General features: G+C 41.5%; 1 protein-coding gene across 1 annotated transcript; it reads right to left on the minus strand.

The window, feature by feature from the left end:
- Positions 1-3,747: 3,747 nt before the first annotated feature.
- LOC147904616 (coiled-coil protein) lies at positions 3,748-23,135 on the minus strand. Its single transcript, XM_087394947.1, has 7 exons — positions 23,044-23,135; positions 22,586-22,951; positions 22,223-22,326; positions 9,807-10,055; positions 9,460-9,618; positions 9,096-9,188; positions 3,748-4,178 (listed from the first exon to the last, which is right to left on the minus strand). The coding sequence occupies exons 2-7, from the start codon at positions 22,858-22,860 to the stop codon at positions 3,973-3,975; spliced, it is 1,086 nt and encodes a 361-aa protein (XP_087251073.1). The 5' UTR covers positions 22,861-22,951; positions 23,044-23,135; the 3' UTR covers positions 3,748-3,972.
- Between the last annotated feature and the right edge of the window lie 4,107 nt (positions 23,136-27,242).

The raw sequence follows: 27,242 nt of genomic DNA on the forward strand, positions 1-27,242 counted from the left end.
AAGTTGTATCTTCATAAATAATTACACTTACAAGAAGAAATATGCATGTAGCACTATTTTGAAAATTGTTGTTCAAATAGGTTTAATATTATTTTATCTATGACAATTAGACTCCTTGTGCATCCAATATTTTTTGGTAGTTCATGAAGAGAAGAAAGACAAGGATTTTATATTTGTTGGAAATAGTTATGATGGGTTTGTTTCTTAGAACTTAGTAATAGAAATGGTTTTGAGATATGTGCATGGAAATTTTTATTTTAAAGCTTCTAATGTTTGCAAGAAATATCTAGCATTTCAAGAGGAAAAAATATCAGAAAAAGAGTGAAAATATTCCTTATATAAAATCGGGTATACCATGCACCAAAAATTTAAAGGTTTTGCAATACTAGTAAAGTTAAACTTTTACCTTTTATTATTAAAATTTTTTGTGTTATAATTATTTTTATTGAAACCTTTAATGAAGAAACGCTGAGTTATTGCTTTTAAAACGAAACAAACACCAACAAATTTTCTCATATCAATTGTTGTTGTGAAGGTCAAGGTGATATTGAAATAACATGGAGCTAATAGTGGCTTATTAAGCTTTAGTGCCATTACAAAATTTAAAGTAATATTTACATAAGGGTTTTCTTTGAATTAAAAATTGAGGGTGTTATGTAAATCCTAATCACATATTCTCCTCACATCCACTAAGCTCTTTCTTTCCTTTCTTCTCTCATGAAAAGTCTGATGAAAAACACATACATACATACATATATTTTTAGTTAGTTTCCTCACTCCCTCAAACAAAATAAGCCCTTCTACCATGCTCACAGAGTCTCTAAAGCAATACAAAAAAGATACACAAAAAACTAGATTGGAGCATTCAAGCTTGTCACTATTAGAGGCCTCATCCTTCAAATGTCATATTATAGTGCCTTAGGAAATGTTGCAATGCAATTGTGTGTAGTTTTGTCACGAGTATGATAAGGTATGTAGTTGATAAAAGCATCTTCTATTGCTTTAAGATTTGATGCTTTGCAAGTCATATGAACAATAATCTATCTTGGGTTTTGTGATCACTTTCTATAACATTCTAGCTTTTTCAAAGCTTGGCACCGAGAATAATTAAAAGTGGCTTCTTGGTAGTGGTTACAATCATAAGATAGAGTTGTTGCCTTTATACCATGCATTGTCATTTCAATTTTTGGTGGTTAAAGGTCAATTATGATTAGAGAAACAACATTGAGCTTTCCTACTTTGATTTTAGGCTTTAAAATATTAATTTTCATTTCATTTCCTTGCATGTCTTTGCTTTGCTTCTTAAGTAATATGAATATGTAGCTTGGCGTCATGGTTATAATCACTCTATTGTCAACAAAATCTTTTCTACACTATCTTATAATAGGATTTGAGCTATTGTCTATGCATGTTAAATGTCCTTACAAATGTTCATAAGTCTACCAATCATTAACATTATCATATTCTTAGGTTGCATGCACCACTCTACATTAATTAAGATTAATTGTGGTCCCAAAGACCTTGTGTGTTTATCCATTTCCCTCTTATAAGTGTAACAATGTTTCATCATCTGACAAGTTCTCAATTTGTTCTATGAATAAAATCGACCATTATGGGGTCATTTTCAAGGATTGTGATCCAAGTTCATACAAGACACGTTCTTAGCTTTTTTGTCAAATGTCATGACGATGGGCAAACAAAATAGTTACATAAATCCTCTTCATTCGTAACAAACGAGATGCTTGCCTCCCAAAAAGATCTTGCATCTTAGAAATCACTGTGTGTGGATCATCATTTTTCACTTAAAAACAACTTCATCATTTAAAAATGATAGTAAAAGGAAGAGAGAGACTTCCAATCAAATTTTGATGGGGCATCAAATAGTTTGGATGCAAATATGCACCCCAAGAATTGTTATCATGCATTCCGATATAGTGATAAAATTGTCAAAGGTTTTTTTAATCTTCCTCTTGCTCTTTGAATCATATCTTCCTAGGATGACTTATATAATATTGACGTGCATTTCTCTACTAAAATTTTCCTAATCAATAGAACGGATCGACATAGTCAAACCATAGCTCAAAACCATAGCTCAATGTCAAGTAATCTTAATTATGTTTGGAGATATGGACACATTTGTGCGTCACTAAATTTGTGTAAAGCGATGATCAATGTCCTACAAAGCTCAATCCCAATCCTCTTTCTAGTACAAAGGGCACTTCGCCACCCCTGACATTACCTTCCATATGAATGCATTGTAGCACTAAAGTTATGTGTTCATTGTTAACACACAAAATAAGTGTCACTTTCTCTTACATACCCCAAGAACCGCATGTCAGCCTTGTAGATTGAGCACTCTCGTAAGTGATAAGAGGCATACTGATGAACATATCTCCACCTTACTTTGGTAATACATAAAAGATTGCTCCTTTTATTAAAATAATATCATGCTAATGAATTCTCCATTTTTCCAAAGAGATCCATCATATTGGTGTAGGTACTCATGTAAGAAAATGCTTAGACTTTTCTCCCAACTAATCTATCATATACATGCTAATATTTCAAGAACAAGGGAACAAAAATCAATGAGTCATATAAGAACACCTGATTCATTTTAGAAAAGGATATTTCGACACAATTTTCCTTTGATAGCGAATGTTCTCATCTTTTGAAGAATCTAGGCTGGAAAAACAAAATTCTTCCTTTGATGGCATATTAAGCAAGACAACATAAAGCTCATGGGCATGACTAGGTCCTATTGAGTATAAGAATGGTGGGATCAGAGCAAGGGTTCAGGGTAACAGGGAGAGTCTTTTTTTGGGAGGGAGGAGGGAAAGAGAGAGAGAGAGAGAGAGAGAGAGAGAGAGAGATTAAAATACTAACTAGAAAAGGGTAAAAGGCAATCAATTAACATGCAATAACAGGTATTAAACCCTCCCTCAAGCAGTACACTCTGGAGTGAGGTAGTGCTAATAACTATTTTAAGTACAATATTTAAGAATCAGCCATTCACATTAAACAAACCAGAGCCTTGTGTATTCCTAACCCTTTCTCTTACCTTACTACCATACAAGCAGCAACAATTCTTATTTTATTACCAATCCATCCATCAACACTGTTGTGTGAGTTCAAATACCTTTCATCAAGCGTTCTATCAAGCTTAGGAAGGCCAGCCAGAAAACAATTCCATCCTTTGTATCTATCTATTTTTGTGTTACGATTCAGAACATTCGCCTTGCAAAAATCAGAAAAAGTTAAAGAATAAGTACTGAAATTACACTGATGAGTACCTCTATAAATAGCCCCGTAAGCTGTTAATTGAAAGGCACCATATTATTGGCAATGGAAAACCCATCGTTTTCACCAAAAGAACCAAACCTCTGCTAGAAACACATACTTCTGTTAACAATACTTCTGCCTCCCAGTTATCAACAAGACATTATTCACACCGTCATGACCACTTGGGGCAAGATTCGGGTTCCTCATGCACCGTAGTAGCCAGAAAAGCTTCCTTCAGAGAGACTTCAGGTTTCATGGCATTTCCGCTCGTTTCAAATCCTGAAAGCCTTTTTCCTATCTGAATGATTGTGTGTGAGGCTCTCATAGGATATTTGTACTTTGGTCATAGTCAATAGAAGTTCATTTCCTTGCTCCTGAGAAAAAGGCCTAGCACACCAATCAACTTCACATTGTACCCAAGTAGGATCACAAGTTATATCATTTAATTATCATGCCTCATCATGCATTGACTGCAACTGCCTTCCTATACAAGGAGGGAGATCTGGTGTAATATTCAAACATTCTGTACTTCATTGGCATGCTGCTAGTATTAACAAATGAGGAATTTTAATGGCCTCAGCACAGTAGAGATCTAGTGAAGTTTCAAAGATTTTGATAACAAGAGAGAATCGAAGAAAGAAAATGAGGCAAATCCTCAACAAGATGGTAGGTTCAAGGAAATACTTGCAGATCTCAGCCATCAGGTCCCCATGCTTCATCTTTAAGTCTTTGCCGTGTAAGCAACCGCTGCCTCCTCTCATCCTCTTGTTTCTGCAGGTTCGGAAAGCTGCCTTTTGACGGGACTTTTTTGTTAAGCCCCTGCTTTCGAAGTGCACCCATGATCATCCTCTGTGCTGCATGTGAGGAGGTTGCAGGTCGTGGAGCCGGTGGCTCAAGATCTGTGAAGAAATAATTATCAATATTTATCTACCTTCCAGATGTAAATACCCAAAGCCTAACACAACCACAATTGAAGCCTGCAACATTTATTGTACATAGCTTCTAACAAGGTTTTACACAGCTTTTACCTCTACTACTAATCCATTAGACAAAATCCATGGATATACGCTGGAATGGTCTGCACAATAAGCCATCTCAAAAGTTTTAACGCCAAGGTTTGCTTGAAACGTTCATTAGTCTTTGTGATACCCATGTGTCCTACCATGAGAAGAGTAGATCTCTTATAACACCAGCATTATACAAGTGGCGCCTGGAGCCTCATAAATTCTGTTCTGAAACCACAGTATCCCTATACGTCTGCTGTTTAATGAAATAGTGCCAGGTCAATGCTATGGCTATGACATCCGAGTGGATGCCTGGTAAAGTAGAGTGAGGCGGCACTGTTAGTTGCATGGGCTTCTGTACTTGACACATGTTATGGTTGAGGTTGAGTATCATGTCCTTTCCCTTGGTTAAGATCTTTCAGGTCTGCAATTTGCCATAACTACTTCACACCTCTGTCTATCTTGCCTTTGGGCCTGAGTGTTTGGGCATTTCAGGCACTTACCAAAGTTTTTGGGAAATACAAACATTGCATCTTGTGCATCCCAGTGCAATAACTGCTCCTCATAAGCTGTCACATGCATCCTCGCATGGATGCCATGTCATAGGGCTGCCACATGGACAGCCAGTTAACAAGCAGCAAGAGCAAGCATTCATGCTGCCTTGAGGCAGCTAATCGAAAGAGTTGGCTGCCACATAGGTATCCTACCACAACAGCAGTCCTGTGTGGGGGCAGGCAAAGGTAGAACCAGTAAAAATGAAGGCTTGACTATTGCAGGTTGCTGAGAGCGCTCCACTCCCTTCTAGCACCTGTCCCTTCTCCCCCTCAAACTTCCCTCCTTTTTCTCTATATCGCTTCTGTTTCCCTCATCTTCCACTCCTCCCTCCTTGCCCGAAGGTTCGCCTCTTGATTTGTCAACCTTTAAGCTCATTTGCTGTTTGTTTCCAGCTCGTCTAAGCTCTTTCAAGCTCCACATTAGGCAGCTCCTTCTCCAGGCCCTCACCAGCCCCTCATCTGGCTTTGGGAAACCTGAGATCCCTTTCCTTGTTGACCTCCTTCCCTCTTCTGTTTGCTGGCTCAACCCATGAGCTACTGCTCACAGGTCTGGCTTTTTTACCTCCCCTATTGGACGATTTCTTTCCGACACTTTTGTTCTTCTCCTCAGCGTGTCTGCAGACCTTCTTGGCCCGTTTTGGCCTGGTTTTGCTACTCTGGGTCAACAGGTCTAATGCTAGCAGGGGGCAATTCTCCCATTCCTTGGCAGATTACAGGCTGTCATTGACAGCCAACTTCTCTCCTTGCACTTCCTCGTCTGTGCCTCAGCCCTTTTTGGGATTCCCTCATCCTCCCTTCTCTTCAATTCAGCCCCACCCCTCCTTGCCAACCCTTTTTGACTCTTTCAAGACTCTCTTCTCTCCCCTGTCCTTAATTTTCCTTTGCACTACCTTTCCCCTTTCAGTTCCCTCCATCCTCTCTTCTTTGGAACTAGCAATGTGCACCTTAGTGGATTCGAAATAAATAGGTGACCCCTAGGGTCTGGTCAAAGGAGCTGAAATGGCAGCATCCTTGAATCCTGTATCTATCACACCTTGCTTTCACTTGAAGGCAAGAAGCAAGTTGAGAAAGCGGTTCAGGAACTAAATGACAAAGCCATCATCGGGTGCCTTGTGGGTCTTACTTCTAGTTGAAGAGACACCCAAGATTAGGTACAATTGAGCCTTGCTCCAGCATCAAAACGGGCCAGATGTTGCTACAAAGAGATCCCTGATCTACTCCCTTTATCCCCCGGTACCATGCCGGTGACATGGAAACAGGCTACTAGAGCCCCAAGTACCCAGTGACCCTGCAATTCTAAGCTTGCCACAGGAGCATACATGCATCCTCTCTTCAATTGGTGCTCAGTTTGTGGTGGCCTTGGGTCCTCCAAGATGACAGCATCAAACCTTTTGGATGATGGGGTGTAAAAGCCCCTCATGGTTGTTTCGGATCCCTCCTTATTGTCCTCGTGGATTACATTGGAGGGCACGTGCTTGAGCCGGTAGAGGTGGCGGGCCTTCCAAGGAATTTGTTTTCAAGAGATAGTCGTCTTGCCAAGGCTTTGCCCAAAGTTTGTTAAATGCCAAGTGGAGGAACAGGGAGGGGAGATCACAACAACAAGAACTTACTCAGCCTCCCGTTTCAGAATCCCCACCCGTACAACGCAAGACCACAATGTCCCTCCTACTATGGCTTGGGTACTTGTCCTAACAAGAAAAGAGAATACATGCCAAGAAGAGTGCAATGAGGACAGCCATGCATCATGAACAAACGAGTACATCCATGGAATGGAATCCCCACATAGTTTGAAGCAATGCGGTGAGTCTTCCGTTGAGACCTCTCCCCAACATGAGGAGAAGAGACGCTAGGCGCTTAGCCCCATTCAACGACAGATAATCCCTCAGCCTGCTAAGGGTCTTGGGCAGCCTACAAGACAACCACTTCAAAATCTATTTCTTAGCTCCCAAATCGGCATTGGGCCGGCCAACCAATGCGGATCCATGTGCCTTACCTCTCCAAAGACACTTCTCCCCCCCTCGCTCTGATCCAATAGTCACCCTTGTGGCTTCCCCACTTCCCTTCCTCTCCCCCCCTCCAACTTCTTCCCCTCTAGCCCCTCCCCCCCACTAATTCCTCCCCCCCTCCTCCTCTCCCTCCCAACCAAGGGGAGGAATTGCTAGGCCACATTCTGGGTCTCCTTCCCTAGTTCTAGAAATTTGGTTCTTGGAACTTCATGGGCGTTCCACCTAGCTGTCCGCACAAACTAGAGGCTATGATGAGTGTGTTCTCCCCAAGAAGGATGACATGCTGGATGACATAGAGCTCCACCCAACCTTAGTTTTCCTTTTGCAACACATAGAACCTTCCCATTCTCAAACCTTGTGTTGCTCTGGCTCCTACAAGTGGTAGCTGCATAGTTGGGTACCTCCTACACAAATTTGTTAAGTACCTCCTACACAAGTTTGTTGACATGGGTCCATAGGTTTGGAGAGCCGCGTGTGAAGCCTCTATTGCTACGCTAGACAAATGGGAGAACTCGTCATCTAACTACCTGACAAGACCAGCCGTTCAGAATCTTCCTCATAGACCCCCAACTCTAAAGGATTCCATTCTCCACCCATCTCACCTCCCCATGAGCTGGACAATTGTGTGTGCGAACATGCATGGACTACATGAGTATGTGCATCAGTAGCCACAAAAATTGATCCTGAGACAAGAGTTGCGATGAGTCATTGAGCGTGGCCATGAGAAATGGTCTCCGGTTGTGGGACAGAGAAGTGGGGTATGCATTTCAATTGGACAGGCCTTTGAGATACATGATCAAAGGGAGCTCTTAGAGGCGGTGCCATTTGGATTGGCCTCCGTCTTTGGGAACCAGGTGCCAAATCCTTTATGCAGTTGTGTGCCACTAGCAGATGGACCCTTTGGCGCCAGCACACATTATTCAAAAGATATGGATTCTTGGATTCTTTGAAGGGAACTCCAAGAACATAGAATTCCAGGAGGATAAGCAAGGTGGGGCCTGCCTCGAGGGGAAAATGGGAGCAGTTCATCTTTTCCATTGAGGCAGGGACCCTTAATGAGAGGCAACATTCACTAGGACCCCAGGGAGCCTCAGTGTTCCTTTGGCCAGCGCCACCACAAAGGATTCTTGGAGAGACTCGATATGTTTTATACTGATGATCGGGCCTTGCACAGGGGAGGGTCCACTAGGATTTTGACAGGTACAATGATGTCAGATCACTTTCCCATTGTCTTACACTTGGAGCATCCATGCCAAGGAATCCCTCATAAGGGAGTGAAGATTCTGAATGCACTCTATCAGGAGGAGGAGGTTCAGCAGGCCATATAGGCTGGACGAGCAAAGTATTCGTATCATTCATCCCGTGCCCAATGGATTCGAAAGGAAGACAGGACACAAACACTGGAAGACGGACAGCTTTACTCAAACCAACTGCAGGAGATCTTGGAGATGACCACCTCGTTCGACAAAGGTATACTCCATAAACCCTTGCCTACAAAGTAAAGCCCTACATTTATCAAATCACTACACCCATCCTCCAGGAAATCTAACTATGCATATGCACAGCTTATCCTTCTACAAAGGTCTATTCCATAACCCTCGCCTACAGAGTAAATCCTGACATTCATCAAACCAATATACCCGTCCTCCAAGAAATCTAACTATGCATATGCACAGTGTATCCTTGTGAAGTTGCCCACCTGAGATGACTCTTTGCAGCTGATCCACGTTTGTGGTCCCAAAATCCCTTGAAAAACTTAATATTGGTCTCATCATATGGCATTACATTCCTTTCAGCATTTTCTCCATCCACTTAATATTTTCATCCCTTGCATCACTATCTTCTGATCAAATAAATAATAAAGTAAATTCGGTTGTAAATGGCCTCCATATGTTTTAGAATTTTTTTCTGCTGCTATGCAATAGTGTCACAAGTTAGGTATTGCATTACCTTGTCACTTCCTCCCACCAGCTACATAGCCTAATTGCTTATTTTTAGAAAAAAAATTCTACAACCCCATGAAAAACCGTCACCAGCTATGTTGGTCTCCTCATTCACAGACAAGGTTTGCGACATTGCAGCCCCAGGTAAGAAGGGACCACTCGAACAAGAGCATGAAAGAAAGGCTCACTTACAGCTTCCAAATTAGCCATTTAAAACTTGCTACATTTCTACAGAACACTTTAGTTGAAATGACAAAATCAAAATTTATCAAATAACTTGACAACATGGAATAATAAACCACACGTTACCTTTCTCAGTATATAAACCACACAACTCGCTGTCTTCATCCAGTTCTTGAAGGTTAAACTGTGGATTCTGAGTACATCGTAAAGCTTCTCTGGCTGCAGAAAATATGTCTAGGTGAGAAAATGACCTTTGGTAATAACCCTTGATATGCATAAGACCAGATTTCCGCTCTCATGCTTCCATCTCGCTATGTTTGCTGAGATTGCACAATGTAGAACTGCCCTAAGGTTCCCCTAATCTTAAGAAAACTCCTCCTTTTCATACTTGAACTCTATGCCGTTCTACAGATATGAACAAGTCCCCTAAAGCCAATCTAAGGTGCATACAATAACTACGTTTGGAATGGCACACGATGAAAAAACTTACCAGTGTCTGGATTTCGGAACACTGCCAAAGCGGTAGTGTCATTAATCCAGCGTATCACAACTCCATCTACTGAGAAGGGTTCAAAAAGATCTTCCAGATCTTTGGCAGTGACTTTAGGGGGGAAATTAATCACAAGCACATGTCTGACACCAAAGATCACTGCACATTTACCAAAAGTCTCTTAAAGAGTCAGTAGACCATGTAAGAAAATGGTTCCTCATACTTCATGATAAATCAAATAACCAAATCCTAGTTTTACAAGAAGAAACTCGTAAAACATATAAACTAACCATCAAAATTTTTAATACCCCGGTATGAATTCCAATGCTAATTGTTACAGGACTTGCCTTTAGAATGAGCACCTACAAGAGTCTCTTCACACTCAATTTCTTCTGATGAAAAGTCTGTTTGTGATCCTTCACTTGATGGAAACGTGCTCACCCTGTCACTGTACATGCCCATGTCTCCAAAGGTGAATGCCCCCCGTCCACGTTGTTTGGGAACATTCTTCTCTTGACGAACCAGCTCTGGAGTTCTCCTTACAGTAGCAAGGCCATCAAGCTTTACTACACCTTCACATAAGACAGCCTCCCACTCTGCCCCCCGAATGATGAATGAGGAATTAAACAAGACATCGCATGTAAAAGGACATCACAATTCATGCCAAACAAGAAGAAAAATGGTTGGTTTCGCCCTGTAATGTGAGCAACTACAGCTACCATAACACACCGGTGGCACCAGGACTTTGTTGTTGACTAATGGGAAAGTTAGAGATCATATTTTACGTTGAAAACTGAAACATGTATGCTACAAACTGGTAAGAAACACAATTGAAGATAAGTATAATAAAGTGAAAACAATAAATAGAACCTCATGACTTAAGGATAGAGAACACCCGCCACATATCAAATATTGTTAGTTTGTTTAGAAAGCCAATCAAGTGCACTACAAAAAACACATATGCACTTGCCAAAGCCCACCAAATGTAACATCCCTCTTTGTATACCTTGCACATAGTGATGAAACTCTCACTGACAAAACAAAACAGAAAAGGGAGCCCAATGTTGTATCGAAGCACCTAGGCCTTCTAATCCAAGAGACAAAACCCCACAAATGAGCCCTCAGCTCAAATATAAAGACTCACTTAGGGGTGTACCTAACTTAATGGCATCCATACACTGGGAAAGTTATAAAGTATAAATTGACCACCTTTAAAGGGTCCCTTTCTCAGCATGTCCGTAGTGATGATTGCTGACATGCACAACCCGCGGCTAGGCACAGGCCAAAGGGTAGGCCATCTGGTTATGAGAATACTAGAGGCAGAATTTGGAGCCCTTAATGAGCCAAAGTGAAACAACTGAGACCAAGGAGCCTTGAGGCTACAGCATCTAAACCAAAATCCGTGCAGCTCATCAAAAAGTGGCATTCCAGGATTTCAAAGTGGAGCTGGGCTTCATCGTCTTGCCTTTGGTCTACCACCACGCCCTCAGGTCGACTCAAGGTCACTAGGCTTTTCCAATCGGACACCTATGTCACAACTAAACGTATCGCTCCTCAAGTCAGACAATCACCTAGACTCGAGATATCTTGGCTCCCGTCGCACGTAGCGTTCACAGTCGGAACTTTATTGTGACTCAAGGCTAGATGCCCAATAAGAACCTAGACGGCTGTGCTCATTATAGGCCCTGCACCAACTCTCTTGCTCATGCAGGTCTTTCTTGTCTTTGTTTTGGGACTTGCCATCCACAGTCTGAGCTTGTTCATGGATCCTTCTGCTGTGACCTTGTAACAGCAAGGAGATAACTAGATATGGACCCCTATGACACACACAACTTGTTTTCCTACCTCCTCATGGCACGTTCAAAACACTCAGCCTGTATTGCTTTCCTAGAGGTTGTGTGGACCTCATAATGGTCCCTCACACACACATCTTCTTGCTGCTACCTTGGATAGCCTATCGTAAGGCAGTGTTTGCTCCAATGATCCTTGACCTCCTTTCTGCTGTGTCGACAGCCAATGATGATGCATGAGTCTCCCTAGATTCCATCCTCCCTTGCTGAGGCTAAGCAGCCACTTGTGAAGGCTTGTTGCTGTAGATCTGGACCTCCCTCAACTTGAGGCACCAGAACCCTAGAACAATGGAATGTAGAATACCCCCTGTAGGAGCCCTTTTATAGGGCACTACGCCCCTGGAATTGCCCCATCAGCCGGCTGAGCTGGCCGACCAGCCCACAGACTGGGCCGACCAGTCTGTTGCATTGCTCTGGCACGTTCATCCTGTAAATAGGCCCTGCGCACACCTGGACCCTGTCCGGACTGCAGCCCGTCTTGTCTCTGCTACTCTGCTGTCTGCTCCAGCCTCTGCCAGTGTGCTGCAGTCCATTGCACTGTCCTGTGACAACCCGTACAGACTGCCGTACTGCTGCACCTGATCCTGCCTCCGCTGTTCACCATGTGAGCTCTCTTTCTTGCAGCCACAATCTTGCTGCTGCTGTGCATTCTTGCAGACATTGTACCCTCCATCTGGGCTCACGGCTGGGCTCTTTGCAGCTCCACAGCCAACCCAAGAAGGCTATCTTTGGAGGCCCTCTGATCTGCCCCATATGAATCCTATATAAGATCCCTGTCTGCTGTCCATATGGCAGCCATCTTACTGCCCACATGGCAGCCCTAGTCCATCCCCCTACAGGTCCTATATACATGGTGAGGTGTCAGCCCCCTTCACTCTCCTCATTTGGGAGCTCAAAGGTGGGGAATTAACCATCTTTTTCCCACAACTATGTCTTTATGCATATATTACCGAGTTTTAAATAAAATCACAATTAAAAAAATAAGTAACTATGCCTCGCATTGATGAGCTCTTTGATCATTTGCAGGGAGCTAAGTATATTACTAAAATTGAATTAAGATCAAGATATCACCAATTTCAAATAAGAGGAGAGGATGTTCCTAAGACAGCATCTCGTACTAGGTATTGGCATTATCAATTTAGATTGATAATATTTTTTAAAACCAATGCTCCACCAACTTTTATATGAATAGTGTCTTGAGGCCATATTTAGGAATTTTTGTTGTAGTCTTCTTAGATGATATCTTTATTTATAGTAAAACAAGAAAAAAGCATATGAAACATTTGAGAAAAGTGCTTAGAGACAACTCTCTTTTTGCTTAAGTATCCAAGTGTGAATTCTTTGCAAAACAAGTGAGGTACTTGTGACACCTGAAAAGATATTCTTTGCAAACAAGCTAGGTACTTGTGACACCTGAAAAGGTAAGGACAATGTTGGAATGGCCACATCCTACAAACCTAGAAGAATTACAGATATTCTTAGGTTTTTTTGGATTTTATAGAGATTCATCTAAGAGTATGCTAAAAATTGTTGTTCCGATGACGGACCAGCTTAAGCGAAAGGGAAATACCTTCATATGGGATGAACCTTAAAAAAGAGATTTGGAAAGTTAAAAGTAGCTATAGCAGCAGCTCCTATCTCAAAGATAGTGGATCCCAATGAACCATTCGTGGTTGAAACATACACAGTGATTTTGCTCTTGGGACAGTACTTTTACAAAAGGATCCACCGATAGCTTTTGAAAGCAAAAAGTTAGACCACCCTCAACGAAATTATTCGGAATATGAAAAGGATCTGTATGCTATAGTTTATGCTTTAAAGAAATGGAGGCATTGTTTGTATAGTGTTAAGTTTAAGATCATTCTTTCTTAGGAATGTATCAGATCGATTTGCAATCAGCTAGAGCTTAAATGAAAAAACCTAAGGTGGGCTAAAATAACATAGGAGTTTGATTTATTGGCATATTGGAAAGGAAAATTTAATGTTGCAGCAAAGACCCTAAGCTGAATGCCAATGGTTATGAATTGACTTTTACACAATCCCAAAATGCTTTCCTAGAGCTGTTAAAAGGAAAATGGAGCTTGATCCTCACTTTCTACAATATAGAAAGCAATTATGGGGAGGGATCCAATCATTGGAGGAGCTTTCCTTGAAAGTCACATGGAACTAGTGACAAACTACAGGTTGGTGATAAAGAAATCAAGTGGAAAAATATAGTATCCAGATGGCTACTTACTCAACAAAGGTAGAGTATGTGTCATGAATAATAATGACATTAAGTACCAAATTCTTTTTGAGTTTCATGATAGTCTTAGTGCTGGACACCCGGGAATTCAAAAGACATGCACTTTTTGAAAAGACAATTCTTTTAGCCTTGAATAGATAAGGGCATCCAAGACTATGTATTAAAGTCCCAAACATGCCAAGTCAACAAAGTTCAACATCCTAAGGTCGGTGGTCTCCTACATCCCTTGGAGATCCTGTCTAGCAAATGGGAAAGTATCTCCATGGATTACCTAGGACGCAGAGGAGGCACGACTCTCTGTGGGTAATTGTGGATCAGCTTACCAAGATGGCTCAGTTTATTCCAAAGAATGAAGAGGTTAACACTCTCGAATTAGCAAAGCTATATATGGAGCACATCTATAGATTGTGTGGGCTACCAACCGGGATTGTTAGTGACTAGGATAGCAAATTTAACGGTCATTTTTGAAGGATTGTATTTATGAGGTTCGAAACTACTTTGAATATGAGCACTGCAGATCACCCACAAAGTGATGGTCAAACTAGAAGGGTCAAATCAGGTCATTGAAGATATGTTTCGAACATATGTAAGTAAAAGGCAAACTAATTGGGAACGGTATTTGCCCATATTAGAATTTGCATAAATAGTGCCAATCATTCAATTACAAATATTAGTCCATTCATGATGATGTATGGATTTCAACCTAGAGTCCTAACTACAGTGGGACTCAAAAAAGAGAAGATTCAAGCAACCAGAGACTTTCTTGAAGATATTAATCAAATGCTTAAATTACCTAAAGATAGCATTAGAAAGACTCAAGATAGACCAAACAAAACCCACGCTATAGAAAGTTTGAAGAAAACAAGCAAGTCTATCTTAGGGTATTCAAATCTTCAAAAACCCTAAAGACAAGTAAATATCCAAAGTAGTGTACATCCAGGTTTTCATGTAATAGGCTAAACAGAAAGTGAGGAGATGATGACAATCCCATTGCAAATGAAGTCCTAGTTAAACTCATTAAGCTTGCTCCATTACCAAATTAATCACACAAAAATATAGATAGAAAAGGAAAAAGAACAAGACATACAATGTATCAAGAATGTCTGGATAAGTGGAAACATAGATATGGCAAGAGTTCAATACGGTGAAGGGTAAGCAATCTCCGGAGGAAATTTCCCAATTTTGTTTTCGAGGATGTACGCATCCTTAAGGGAAAGGGAATGTTACGTCAGCCATAATCGTAGAAGCCCATGGCTTGGTTGTGTTGAGGCAGGAAACCAGAGGGCTCGACAATGCTTCCACTAATGGGGGCTTAGAGGACTAAGGTCCAGGATTAATACTACGCTTAAGCAACAAGGGAAAGGTGAAGAAGAAATTTCTACCAAATACTCGTTGGACACTTATGACTGGCATGCATGACACTTATGACCAGCCTCTGGTGACCATCCTTTTATCTAGGTGTATCTTATCTACTTGTATTGGTTCATTTTTTTACATTCTGATAATCCGTAAGAAGAGCCATTACAGGGACGCACAAGGAAATGTCCTAGTGACGAACAGATTTAAGCGGCTGTAAGGTGAGTGAAGAATCTCTTCATTTTTCATCCATATTTTACTCCTCAATGCATAAGATCAACCCATTTTCATCCAAATTTTATTTAGGCATTTTGCTCGAATCCGGTGCAAACGGGTAATGCAGATGCAATCTCGAGCTGCGATATAGTTTCAAAGCTCAAACAGCATGACGACTGAAATAAGTCACTGATCTGTGATTACGGCAAAGAACCTCAGATTCGTGGGATTTGACATCAAGACAGGATTGCTTTTTTGCCTCGTTAGGCGCTTATAACATTGCAGGGATTGTTACACCGAGGCTGGACATATGCCCTTGGCGGCTTGACGCTGATTTACATCTAAATATAGTGGACAGCTGAGAGTGTTTGCAGTACTTAAACTTGGATAACGATTGGCAATTGAGGCAATTGAGATTGGTAGTGTTTGCAGTCCTTGATGCTTGGATAGCGATTAACGGTTGAGGCAATTGAGATTAGCAGTGTTGCAGTACTTGACGCCAGGACATTGTGATGAACATATGCTGAGTCATGGGAACATAGCTTGTACGCCGAATTATACCTGATAGTCAGACAGCAGGAAGTCGAGATTTTTGCAGGAACTTGACACATACTTTGTGTGATTGCCACATTGGCACTTTTATTGCATTACAGGCTGAGTGTCATTGCAGGTCTACAGTTGTGGCGCTATTTGTTGTATCAAACGCTTGGAAGCAATTGTCACATGTGCTGGCAACTGGAAAATGCTATTTTTTGACAGGATTTTGGATGCGTGAGACATGTTAGCTGTTCATATGTTATTTTAGCATCCTGTAGATAGTTTTTGGTGCATTTTTGGACAGCTTGCTGCCAATTTCTGGGCATATTTTTGTGCATTTTGTTGGCCATGATTTGTCACTTTGTGCAATGCAAAGGATGGGTCGGATGTATTTAATACAATTTTGTAAAACAAGGATAAACTGGATGGCTCGAACTACCCAACGTGGTCATTCATGGTGAAAAATGTATTGGTTGGCAGAGGTTTATGGGATCTAGTCTCCAGAGATAAGACTAGGCTGGTTGTAGAGGCTGCTAGTGTTAGCACTCCTGCGCGTGAAGGCAGAAGAGCTGCAGCCGTGCTTGCAAGGCTTACAGATGAGCGGAAAAAGTGGGACAGGAGAAAACTCAAATCCGATCAAGCAAAACAGCAAGGGATCCCTAGAACACGCTAGCACGCATGTTTCATGTAAAAAATGAGGAATCAAGACTGTGTACTTGTGGAACAAGTTGTTCCCGGACACTCACATCCTTGAGGATGATAGTATCACGGATTATGTTACAAAAATTCATGACTTGGTAGAGCAATTGGCTTCATTGTGTGAGGACATAGACAAGAAGACATTGGTTTCCACTATGCTCAATAACACCGTGCAATTGTTTTCTACCTTTGTGATAATGCTCAGCCTTATGGTGATTCAAAAGGACAATGATGCAATGAGTTTTGATCGCATGGTTGGTTTGCTTCTACAAGAAGAGCAGCACATGAAAACTTCGATGTTTCCCATGGGGAGGGGAAACAAGCCTATGCAAGTAGGTACAAACTTGAGAAGGCAACAAACCTTTTCAAGGTTATATGCCGAAGAATGGGGATGCATCACGCAGTAGCAAGAAGGGTAATGATTCCATGAGTTCACCGAGAAAGAAGAAAGATGGCAAGAATTTGGGAATTGTAACCATTGAGGGATAGCCAGGTTATGGATGTAGTTGATGACAGGAATAGAAACATGCAATGTGCGAATGGATCCCTACATGCATTTGAAGGGGAAACATGAGGTTGTGTTGCCTCACGAATGGGAAACAGTTAGCATTGCATGATGTACTGCACGTATGCAATCTATGGTGTCTGTGAATGGTCTGATGAAGTCAAATTTGTGGGTATACTTTGAGAACATGGACTGTCAGCTGCTAGATAGAGATAGGAAGCAGCATGTAAAGCTTTAGGCTTGCTTTGGCTTGAGCTGAAATCGTTTGCTATGGCAGCGACAGATGATGACATGATGTCCTTATGGCATGCAAGGTTTGGTCATTTGCGCTATGACGGATTATTGTACATGCAAAAGCATGATATGGTTAGGGGGTTAGCTAAACTCCCGCTGTAATCTAAGCTTATGAGCAGGACGTGTGATGGATGCATGAGAGGAAAATTGCATAGACTCCCATTCCCGAAGCTACATAAGGAAGTGAATGCTAGAGATTTATTACAGCTGGTACATAGAGATGCTGTCAGTCCATTGCCAATGTCAATTAGAAAATCAAAATATTTTGTGATTCATCGATGATTGCTCTAGGTTCACTTGGGTATTTCCAATTAAGAACAAGTCAGATGTATTTGGCATGTTCCAAAACTGGCTAGCTGTGGCAGAAAATCAGCTTGGAAAGAAGCTTAAGGTTCTGAGATCGGATAGAAGGGGGGAATACCTCTCTAATGATATGCAAAGGTTCATGTGTGATAGGGGGATGAAGAGAAGACATGTCTCATACCCCGTGGCAGAACAGTTTTGCTAAAAGAAAGATCAAGAAGTTAGTGGAGATGTCCAAGACTATGCTCAAGGCTCAGGGCCTTTTGGGTATTTTTGTGGGCAGAAGCCATTGTGACAGCATCGCATATCACTAATAAGTGTCCTATACGTGCTTTGCAGGACAAGACACCATATCAGGTACTGTATGGGACGAGACCTTATGTTGGATGTTTTCGTGTATTCGGAAGTAAGGGCTATGCTCACATTCCAGATCAGATGAGAAAAAAGTCGGATGCTAAGAGTGCAATTCACCTTATGGTGAGCGCCGATGGACAAGGTTACAGGCCTTACGATTCTGACACAAGGAAGCTATTCATCACAGAGATGTTGTCTCTGATGAGTTTGGTAACCTCGAGATGCAGGATGTTTATGATCCATTCAATGATAGCAATGACTTGCCGTCTATGTAAGAGGTGTAGAACAAGAGAAAGAAAAGGAGTAAGTACACGTGCCAGATAAGAGGAATGGTAATGGGCACACACCGTGAAAATCCATGCCTGGATGGGTGGCAAAAACCACAAAGGATAGCAAACTGCAAGAGCCATTGAAAGGCAGAACACACCATGCTTATATTATGGAGTATGCCTTGCTTGACGTGGAGGAGCCTAATGATCCTCTTTCTTACGAGGATGCATGTCAACATGAGCAGTGGAATGATGCTATGAGAGCAGAAATGGATGCCATTGCTAGAAATCACACTTGAGATCTTGCTAATAGACCATCACGAAAGAACATCATTGCAACTAGATGGGTCTACAAAACCAAGTACAAAGCAGATGGTACTATCGACAAATACAAGGCTAGACTCGTGGTGAAGGGATATGCAAAGAAACAATGCATTGATTATGATCAGACTTTGCTGCTCCCACTAGACAGATGACTACTGCATCAATGACAGCATTTTTAAATGGATAGTCGGAAGAGAAAGTGTTCATTGAGCAGTCACCTGGTTATGCAGCACAGGGTATGAAAGATGAGGTGTGTAGATTGAGAAAGGCATTATATGGTTTAAAACAAGCGCCTATCAGTGGATACATATACATTTTATGGAACCCTGGATTCCGTCAGAGTCCAACGGAGAGCACGTTTTATGTGCTCATTGATGGTGATGTTGCAAAATCCCTTTCAGGGTAGATACTATCAAGTGCATTGCAACTCCAGCGGATTGAGATGATAATTGAGATTTGCCATCCATGCGATTCTTCAAGTTGGTTAACACACTCTTGGAGATCGCCCTTGAGAAAGATATATTGCTGCTTGAACCTGCCATAACTTGTAGGTTCCTCTCGTATCAGGAAAGAAGTAAATGGTCTTCTTCAGCACATCTTGGAGGTCTCTTTGCAAGCTCAAAATCACTCCACCATCTTTACTAATTTGAGCGTTGGGGTATACATCGAGAATAACTTGTCTCTTCCACTGCTTCTCGAAAAAGTGTGCTTGCAAAATGCCTCCAAAAATTCCTAGACCATTTTCAATCATGCTTTCATTGATGGTAATCTTCTGACCTTGACACACTAGTTGCCCCTCCTTCACATTCACCTTTTGTACCAACCTGGTGAAGTTTTGGAGAGCATCCAAATTGGGCTTTTGAAGAACGAGAGAGGATCTCCCATATGTCACGATTTCAAGATCAGGGGAGGAGGGGCTCTCTAACTGTGCTACAGAGGGGGAGGAAAGATTGTGTGAGGAGCTCCCGGACTGTGCAGGGTCCATTACAAGAGGGGATATAAGTTGCAGGAAGAGTGCAAGGGAGATAGATATGGTTGAGAGGGATAGAAGATGAAACAGTGAAGAAAATGGAATAGTGGAGGCTTGAGTTTGCAATCCGATTGCAAGGGATGGTGGTGGCATCTAAGATTCCCAGCCACGTCTGTGGTGGTGGCTAAGACCCACCAGGCATGTAGGTAATTACCAACAATCATAGTGGCCTGCAATTACTCAGCTTCCAGTAACTACCACCGGGCTTGCATGCATGATTACTACAAGTGCAGTAAATTACCAGTCACCGGGCTTGCATGCTCAGGAGAGTACTAGAGTGCATGGTAATGAGGGATTAGAGGTGATTAGGCTTCATGATTTACTTTTGTGGGAATTATTGCCCGATGGTGGTGGCTATCATCAGCAATGTCTATCGTGGCTAAGATTCCACTGTTACATATGCTCAATGCCCCACCCTCCTGGTAACCACCAGTGGTCCAAGGTGCTCAAGTTGTAAGGCCCCCATATGAGGAGAAGCCATGTGTGAGCCCGGGACATTGGATGGATCTTGACTTGCATGTCAGACCAGCAACAGCCACTTTTAGATTAAAGAGCAGAGTATGCCTTTCGTGCCAAAGAGTCATTTTGGACTCAGATGGGATGATATAATTGTCATGGGCAACAATGAAAACATAGTGGAAGCAGTCAAGAGGCATTTGCAGAAGTCTTTTGACATTACAAATATGGGATTGCTTCACTACTTGGGCATTGAATTTATGCATGGCGATGAGGGATTTTTATGTCACAGCATAAGTATGCACTTGGAATGTTGAAGAGGTTTCAAATGCTGGACTATAAACCTGTCAAGACACTTGTGGAGGTTGGTCACACATTGGAGTTGTGTGATAACGAAGAGGATGCAAATGTTACACTCATAGACAGGCTGTGGGTTCTTTGCTTTACCTATGTTTTACCAGGCCTGACATTCAGTATGCAGTGTCATGCTTGAGCAGATACATGGCCAGCCCAAAGCAATCACATTGGACAGCTACGAAGAGAGTGTTTCGATATGTGAAGGGAGCACTACAGCTGAGTATGCATTACGGTAGAGAAGATGAGCCATACTTGGATGGCTTTAGCGACTCCAATTACAGGGTACTGTTTCTTGCTTCAATCTTCGGCAATTTCATGGGGCAGTAAGAAGAAAGCAACGGTATCCACATCATCATGTGAAGCAGAACACAATGCTTTATTCACAGCCACGCAGGAGTGTATATGGCAAGAGGCTTGTTGGTAGCACACTTCACGAGCAAGATAGAGTGACATACATTTTATGTGACAGTCAGAGTGCTATTGCTGTAGGACGAAGCACATAGATGTTCACTATTGCTATATGTGGGAGATGATTGATACTGGACAGGTGGATACAATGTATGTGCCACATCAGAGAATGTGGCAGATCTCTTCATATGCCTCTCCATTGGGATGAGAGACATGGCAACCATCAGATAGCTCTACTAAAGTATGTGGCTACTTGATTAGATTAGCTACTACTATTTCCTTCCGCTTTCATGGATTAGTAGAAGTGCTAGCCAGGGGGGGATAGAAGAAGATTTGTCTAACAAATACTCCTTGACATGACACTTATGACCAGACTCTTATCTAGTTGTATTGATTCATTCTTTATATTGTGATAATAGGGAAGATAGAGACACACATATTATGCACTTCATCATCGGACTCCAGTGTCGCTTGTGTATTGTGCAACATTGATCTTCAGAAGCCCTATTGAGAGGGCTTTGATGGAAGGCTCCTGTAGGACATGTGGCACCAAATGAGCAGGCCAAGTGGCAAGCACTAGGCATGGGGGAGGTCTTTAGAAAGAGATCCATCTGAGAAAAAGCTGGAAGGAGAGAACTCGACAAGGGGGTTCACATACAATGCAGATGAGCTACTGCTATTTCTTTCAGCTTTCGTGGATTAGTAGAATTGCTGGCCAGGGGGAGAAAGAAGAAGATATGTCTACCAATACTCCTTGGCATGACACTTATGACCAGACGTCTACCAAATACTCCTTGACATGACACTTATGACCAGACTCTTATCTAGTTGTATCGATTCATTTTAAATTCTGATACTAGGGAAGATAGAGACACACATAGTGCACTTCATCATTGGACTCCAGTGTCGCTGGTATATTGTGCAACATTGATCTTCAGAAGCCACATTGAGAGGGCTTTAATGGAAGGCTCATGTAGGACATGTGGCACCAAACGAGCGAGCCAAGTGGCAAGCACTAGGCATGGGGGAGGTTTTTAGAGAGAAATCCATCTGAGGAAAAGTTGGAAGGAGAGAACTCAACAAAGGATAACTCTCTGGGAGACCTGTGGCTGGAAGGTAACTTGCAGAGCAGCCCTCTTTTGAGATGATGTAGATGGATGCAGTGACATTACCAGAAAGGGACAATAAATCATTACCCCAAAACAAGTCATCGTGGCCTGTTAAACAAAAGTCTAAGCATTGACTCTTCTAATATTGGTGGTTGACAGATCAAACAACATTGACAAGTGACCGCAGACCAGCCACCTCACTTCCCCATGCTCAAACCTTAATCCTTGGGACAAAGCTTACGCTCATACAGCTTAACTGCTAAAATTCGAGAGGACTACCCATAATTCAACAAGTATTGTCTCAAGAACAGAACTCAAAATGTGCCAAAATCTTCTAACAAAAACCAGGCACCGTACCGTTGGATCTATATAGATTTGGAGGGAGATACTCTTATCAAGTACTAAGTTCAGGCCTTGAAATTTTAGGTTTATCGATAGGGGAAAAAATCACCTTCCTCGTGACCTGCCGCAGATGTAGACGGTTCTCCCGCTCTCTTTTGTGCTTCACAGGATGTCCTCTCGACATCTAACGAATTGACCGAAGAAAAGGCTACACTGTTCTGCCAAAACACTAACTTATCAACAGAAATTCTTTCTTGCTTTTCTGGAAATTCCAATGCAAAAATGGAACCGCTAGACCCTAATCTCGTCAAAAAACATTCGATTACTCAAAACAACTGTCTCTCTGAAGTTCAACTCCGGGGTTGTGAGACATTTTGAAAGCCTTGAAACACACTCAAGGCACGACTCTAGAGCTCTAGCGAACGAAACCACATGGAAACCGGCCATAGGGAATTTACAGGAGACTGCTTGCCTTTGCTCCTCCGGTCCTGCTAAATTTCCCACCCTGTTCTTGATAAGCAGAGCCGAATTGGAAAGAGAATCCGCTTTGATGGTAAGGCCCTCGCTGCAATACAAGGCTGCTAGATCATTGAGGGCAGCAGCCAATCGAAGATTGGTGGGCGCGTCGTCCCGCTTTTCCAAATGAGAGATGATGCTCTCCAGCAACTTCTTAGCCCCAGGGGAGTCTCCGTCATCCAGAAGGTCCTCTAGTTTTGTAGTCCAATCGTGGGCGGTCTCTGCAGCCATGTGGGTAGCTCCAGCTTCTCTCCCCTTCCCTTACGAGTCGAGCTCACAGCAAAATCCTCTATGTTTCGTTGAGTGTTTTGTTCTCATCAACCTGCAGTGCAGGTTAGAAGTGGATTGTGAAGCTCTATGGGCAGGTATAAACTACATAGAAACATCAAACTCCAAAAAGATGACGCTACGTACACAGAGGAACCGATCCAGCGATCGGAAGGCAAAAATGAAATTTGGTTCCTGAACAATGGGAGTGTGCCTCGTGCTGTAAATGAAGGTCTATATGTCAAATTCAAAATTAATCATAAACCACTAGTAACCTGACCCGTCTACCATGGGCTACTCTGCTGAGTCTCGTTGGGTCTCAAAGTTGAGATCATAGATACCTTTAATCAAATTTATGGTTCCATTTATAAATCTGAAACTTTGAGGAATTTTAAGAAAATTTGTGAAAAACATATACATACATACCAATACACTTTTTTTTTCGTGAAACCACTATATTTATATTAGAAAAAAGTTTTTCTCGAGACTATTCTCACACACACACAAATATTCAAGAATTTTTTATTGTACAATAATTAAAAAGCCTGTCATTAAACCAAACTTCTAAAAACACACACACACACACACACACACACACAAACTCTCTCTCTCTCTCTCTCTAAAGCTTTTAAAAATGAATATTTTTTTCTTATATATATATATACACACACACATACACATATATATATAATCTCTCTCTCTCTCTCTCTCTCTCTCTCTCTCTCTCTCTCTCTCTCTCTCTCTCTCTTACCGATTCCGTGTCGCTTTGAACCTACACAGCCCTCCTCCTAAGCTCCTCGAACCTCTTTCGTACATTTCCTCCTTTCTAAATGTATATATAAAAATATATCAAAATCTAAGAGATATACATATTTAAAATATATATGTATATATATATATATATATATATATATATTTGTGTGTGTGTATTTATTTATTTATAAGATATATATATATTATTATTAAATATTTTTATGTGTGTGTGTATGTATAACTACACCACGTCAATACTCGAGCCCTCCTTCTTGCCAACCATCCGATTTGAGCACATCATATGGCAGGATGGTGCTAACTATGCCACACCATTTCCTACGTGGCCACTTCTTTGTATGTGTGTGTGTGTGTGAGTGAAAAAAATATATACATATATTTTTATATTTTTTATATTTATATTTACATACATTTTATATATTTGTTTATATATATATATATATTTGGCCATGTGGTCGGAGGGAAATTCTTGGCACATGGCCAATATATATATACATATATATTCATATTTTTTATATTTATATTTACATACATTTTATATATTTGTTTATTTATATATATATATATATATATATCTATATTTTGGCCATGTGGTCGGAGGGAAATTCTTGGCATATGGCCAATAACATGGCCAAAATATAGATATCTATTTATTTATATATATATAAATAAACAAATACATAAAATGTATGTAAATATAAATATATATGTATATATATTTTTCACACACATATAAATAAATATATATATATATATATACACACACATACATATATCTATATTTTGGCCATGTGGCATCGAGAATTTCCCTCAAGCCTTTCTCTCTTTTTGCGAGTAGCATAACCTGTCTATGACGGGTTAAAGACCCGCTATGTTGGCCCACCTTAATATGTCATAAATTTCAAGAAATAAAACTTCAAGTTTCAAGAGCATCTCCACCATAGGCACCGTTTGGCTTGGCTCTATGCTCTTTTATGACCATTGTAGACTACACGATTTTTTTACTAGAGCTACTTCTACTACATTAATCCACATCAAGTCCTAATAGAACTAGGATGTTTTTTAATCTGCATGTGTAGTAAATTGCTATTCGTTACAGACTGTTATTCGTTGTAGCCTACTATTACTTATGGCTTGCTATTCATTGTAGTTGCTCCTCTATCGTAGTCCTATTTGCAAATTGTTATTCATTGTTATAGTCTGCTCTTCTGTTATTCATTATTCATTGCAAACTATTATTCATTGTTGGAAGCCTTGATGTTAACTTGCTCTCCACAATGTTGAGGATGATTTGCTATTATGAGTTGTGCAGATGTGAAGCTGCAAGTATGTGAAGCTTTGCATCTCTATCGATGGCTACCACGATTGAGGGAGGAGGGATTCGTAGAAGGGGAGAGCAGGTGTGGCGAGAGTAGCATGGTAGTTCTTGTGGGAGAAAGCATGGGTTGCTCAAAGAGGCTCTTGAGGAGATGAAGGAGGCAGTGAAGAGGGTGGTGCGTAAGATGGAGGCTAGGGCGCCTTGTTGAGCACAACTTCCTTCTGATACAAGGAAAGGGAGAGAGAGAGAGGGTGGGAGCATGGTAGATTTGCTAAGTAGAGATTGGGGAGCTTTGGAGAGAGAGAGAGAGAGAGGGTAGCAGGTCCGCACACCAAAATCTACAATTAGTTGTTTGGTTAGGTCTTCTCATCAAAGTCTTGTAACTTCACCTATCATAAGCATATGCATGCCTTGCTTTGTGAAGATGCACATTCAAGTTCAGTTCAAAGTATCCCTTGAGAAGTGTGATGGAGAAAGCACAGTTACAGACAGAAGATCTACAAAACCTTATTTGAATCTCGACATCGTCCATGGTTGCTTTGATGGTCTTCTAAGACAAAAAAGAACATGAAAAGCGCATGCTGCAGGGAAGCCTTGATGTTAACTTGCTCTCCACCATGTTGAGGATGATTTGCTATTATGAGTTGTGTAGATGGGAAGCTGCAAGTATGTGAAGCCTTGCATCTATGTGATGGCTACCACGATTGATGGAGGAGGCATTCGTAGAAGGGGAGAGCAAGTGTGGTGAGAGTAGCATGGCAGTTCTTGTGGGAGAAAGCATGGGTTGCTCAAAGAGGCTCTTGAGGTGAAGAAGGAGGCAATGAAGAGGATGGTGTGCAAGATGGAGGCTAGGGCCGAAAGGGAGAGAGAGGGGGTGGGAGTGTGGTAGATTTGCTAAGTAGAGATTGGGGAGCTTTGAAAGAGAGAGAGAGAGAGAGGAGAATCTTGGTGGGCTCGAAGAGGGGTGTGAGGTTGTGTGCATAAGAAGATTTGCGGAGGAGAGCATGAGCATGAATGGGGAGCAGAGAGAGAGTGTGTCTCTTGGCCAGCAAGGCACCTCATTCAAAATGGTGCCCCCTCCCTCCAACCTACATGTAGCACCATTTCTCGCTTGTAACCTAGCCTCTCATTATAGATATATGTTATAATATAATAATATATTCTCTCTCTCTATATATATATATATAAATATTATATAATATTATATTATATACAATGTATTATATATAGATTTATAGAATATTACATATTATATAATATAATAGATAATATATCTCTTGTCTCTTCACTCTCCTCTGTCTCTTCTTCTGCCCCCCCTCTCTCTATCTCTTCTCTTTCTGCTCTCTCTCTCTGTATATATATATATATATATATATATAGGGAACAGGGGCCTTAGGCACCACGCCACGTGTTCAAGCCACCTAAGCAATCGACTCTGCAAGAGCAAGCATTGGCTGGTGTCAAGAGTGCGCCTTGCCACATGTTGTGAGCTCCACTCCCTCAATCAGTCCATGTAGTGCCAGACTGCCCACGTGTCGCGACATGCCTCTTCGAGCCCCAACCCACACCACTGACAGCTATACCAACGGTCTACAAACAGCAAAAAAATCCCAAAAACATTTTGCCTCATTCTAAACTTTTGTGATGACGTGCTGCTGCTGCTGACATGGTCCTAGTTCTCCTTCTGTTGTAGGTGGGTCACTAGGACCTGCTACTCGATTGCTATAGGATTGATCGCCTTCATCGTACTGCTTCTTGCGGCGACAATCTCTTTCATAGTGTCCAATCTAGCAATCTGACAAAACAAATAAAAGAGTGCAACGAGTGATAATGAAAACAATGTACAAGAAAGCCTCCACCCCTGGAATTCCACCGAGATCAGCATGCACAAGGGGTTCCTCCATACATTGAAGGTGAGGCGAAATGAATTCATTCTCTTCCTTATTTAGAGTAAAATGTCCCAGGTTCGGGCCTTGTATGGGCATACACACTTCTCAATTCGGTGCCTATCCAACAAAAAGCACAATTCTTGTTATAATTCAAAGTATAACCACAACGATTGAATCCAATCAATGACTTGGCAACAACATATGGCGTCACTTGGAAGGAGAGAGTGGAGAACTAGAAGTCCAGGTAAGGAAAGCTATACGTGATGAAGATTGATGGATGCCAGGTTGGAGGCAAAGGGGAAGATGATGGGGACAATTGAGAGCATCCTGATCTGCCTACTCTCTCTTGTCATAGCTCCTCTCCATCA

This window comes from Dipteris shenzhenensis, chromosome 2 (genome assembly GCF_047967505.1).
Source record: "Dipteris shenzhenensis isolate YYH24624 ecotype China chromosome 2, Dip_SZ_1.0, whole genome shotgun sequence".
Lineage (NCBI taxonomy): Eukaryota > Viridiplantae > Streptophyta > Polypodiopsida > Gleicheniales > Dipteridaceae > Dipteris > Dipteris shenzhenensis.

What these genes read in the sequence shown, in the direction of transcription:
- LOC147904616 (XM_087394947.1), bottom strand. Translation starts at nt 22,860, where the DNA reads ATGGCTGCAGAGACCGCCCACGATTGGACTACAAAACTAGAGGACCTT. An exon ending in TGTAGGTGCTCATTCTAAAG is followed by an intron (nt 9,619 to 9,806) that starts GCAAGTCCTGTA and finishes GTAAATGTGCAG; the next exon opens with TGATCTTTGGTGTCAGACAT. An exon ending in GTTCCGAAATCCAGACACTG is followed by an intron (nt 9,189 to 9,459) that starts GTAAGTTTTTTC and finishes TATTTTCTGCAG; the next exon opens with CCAGAGAAGCTTTACGATGT.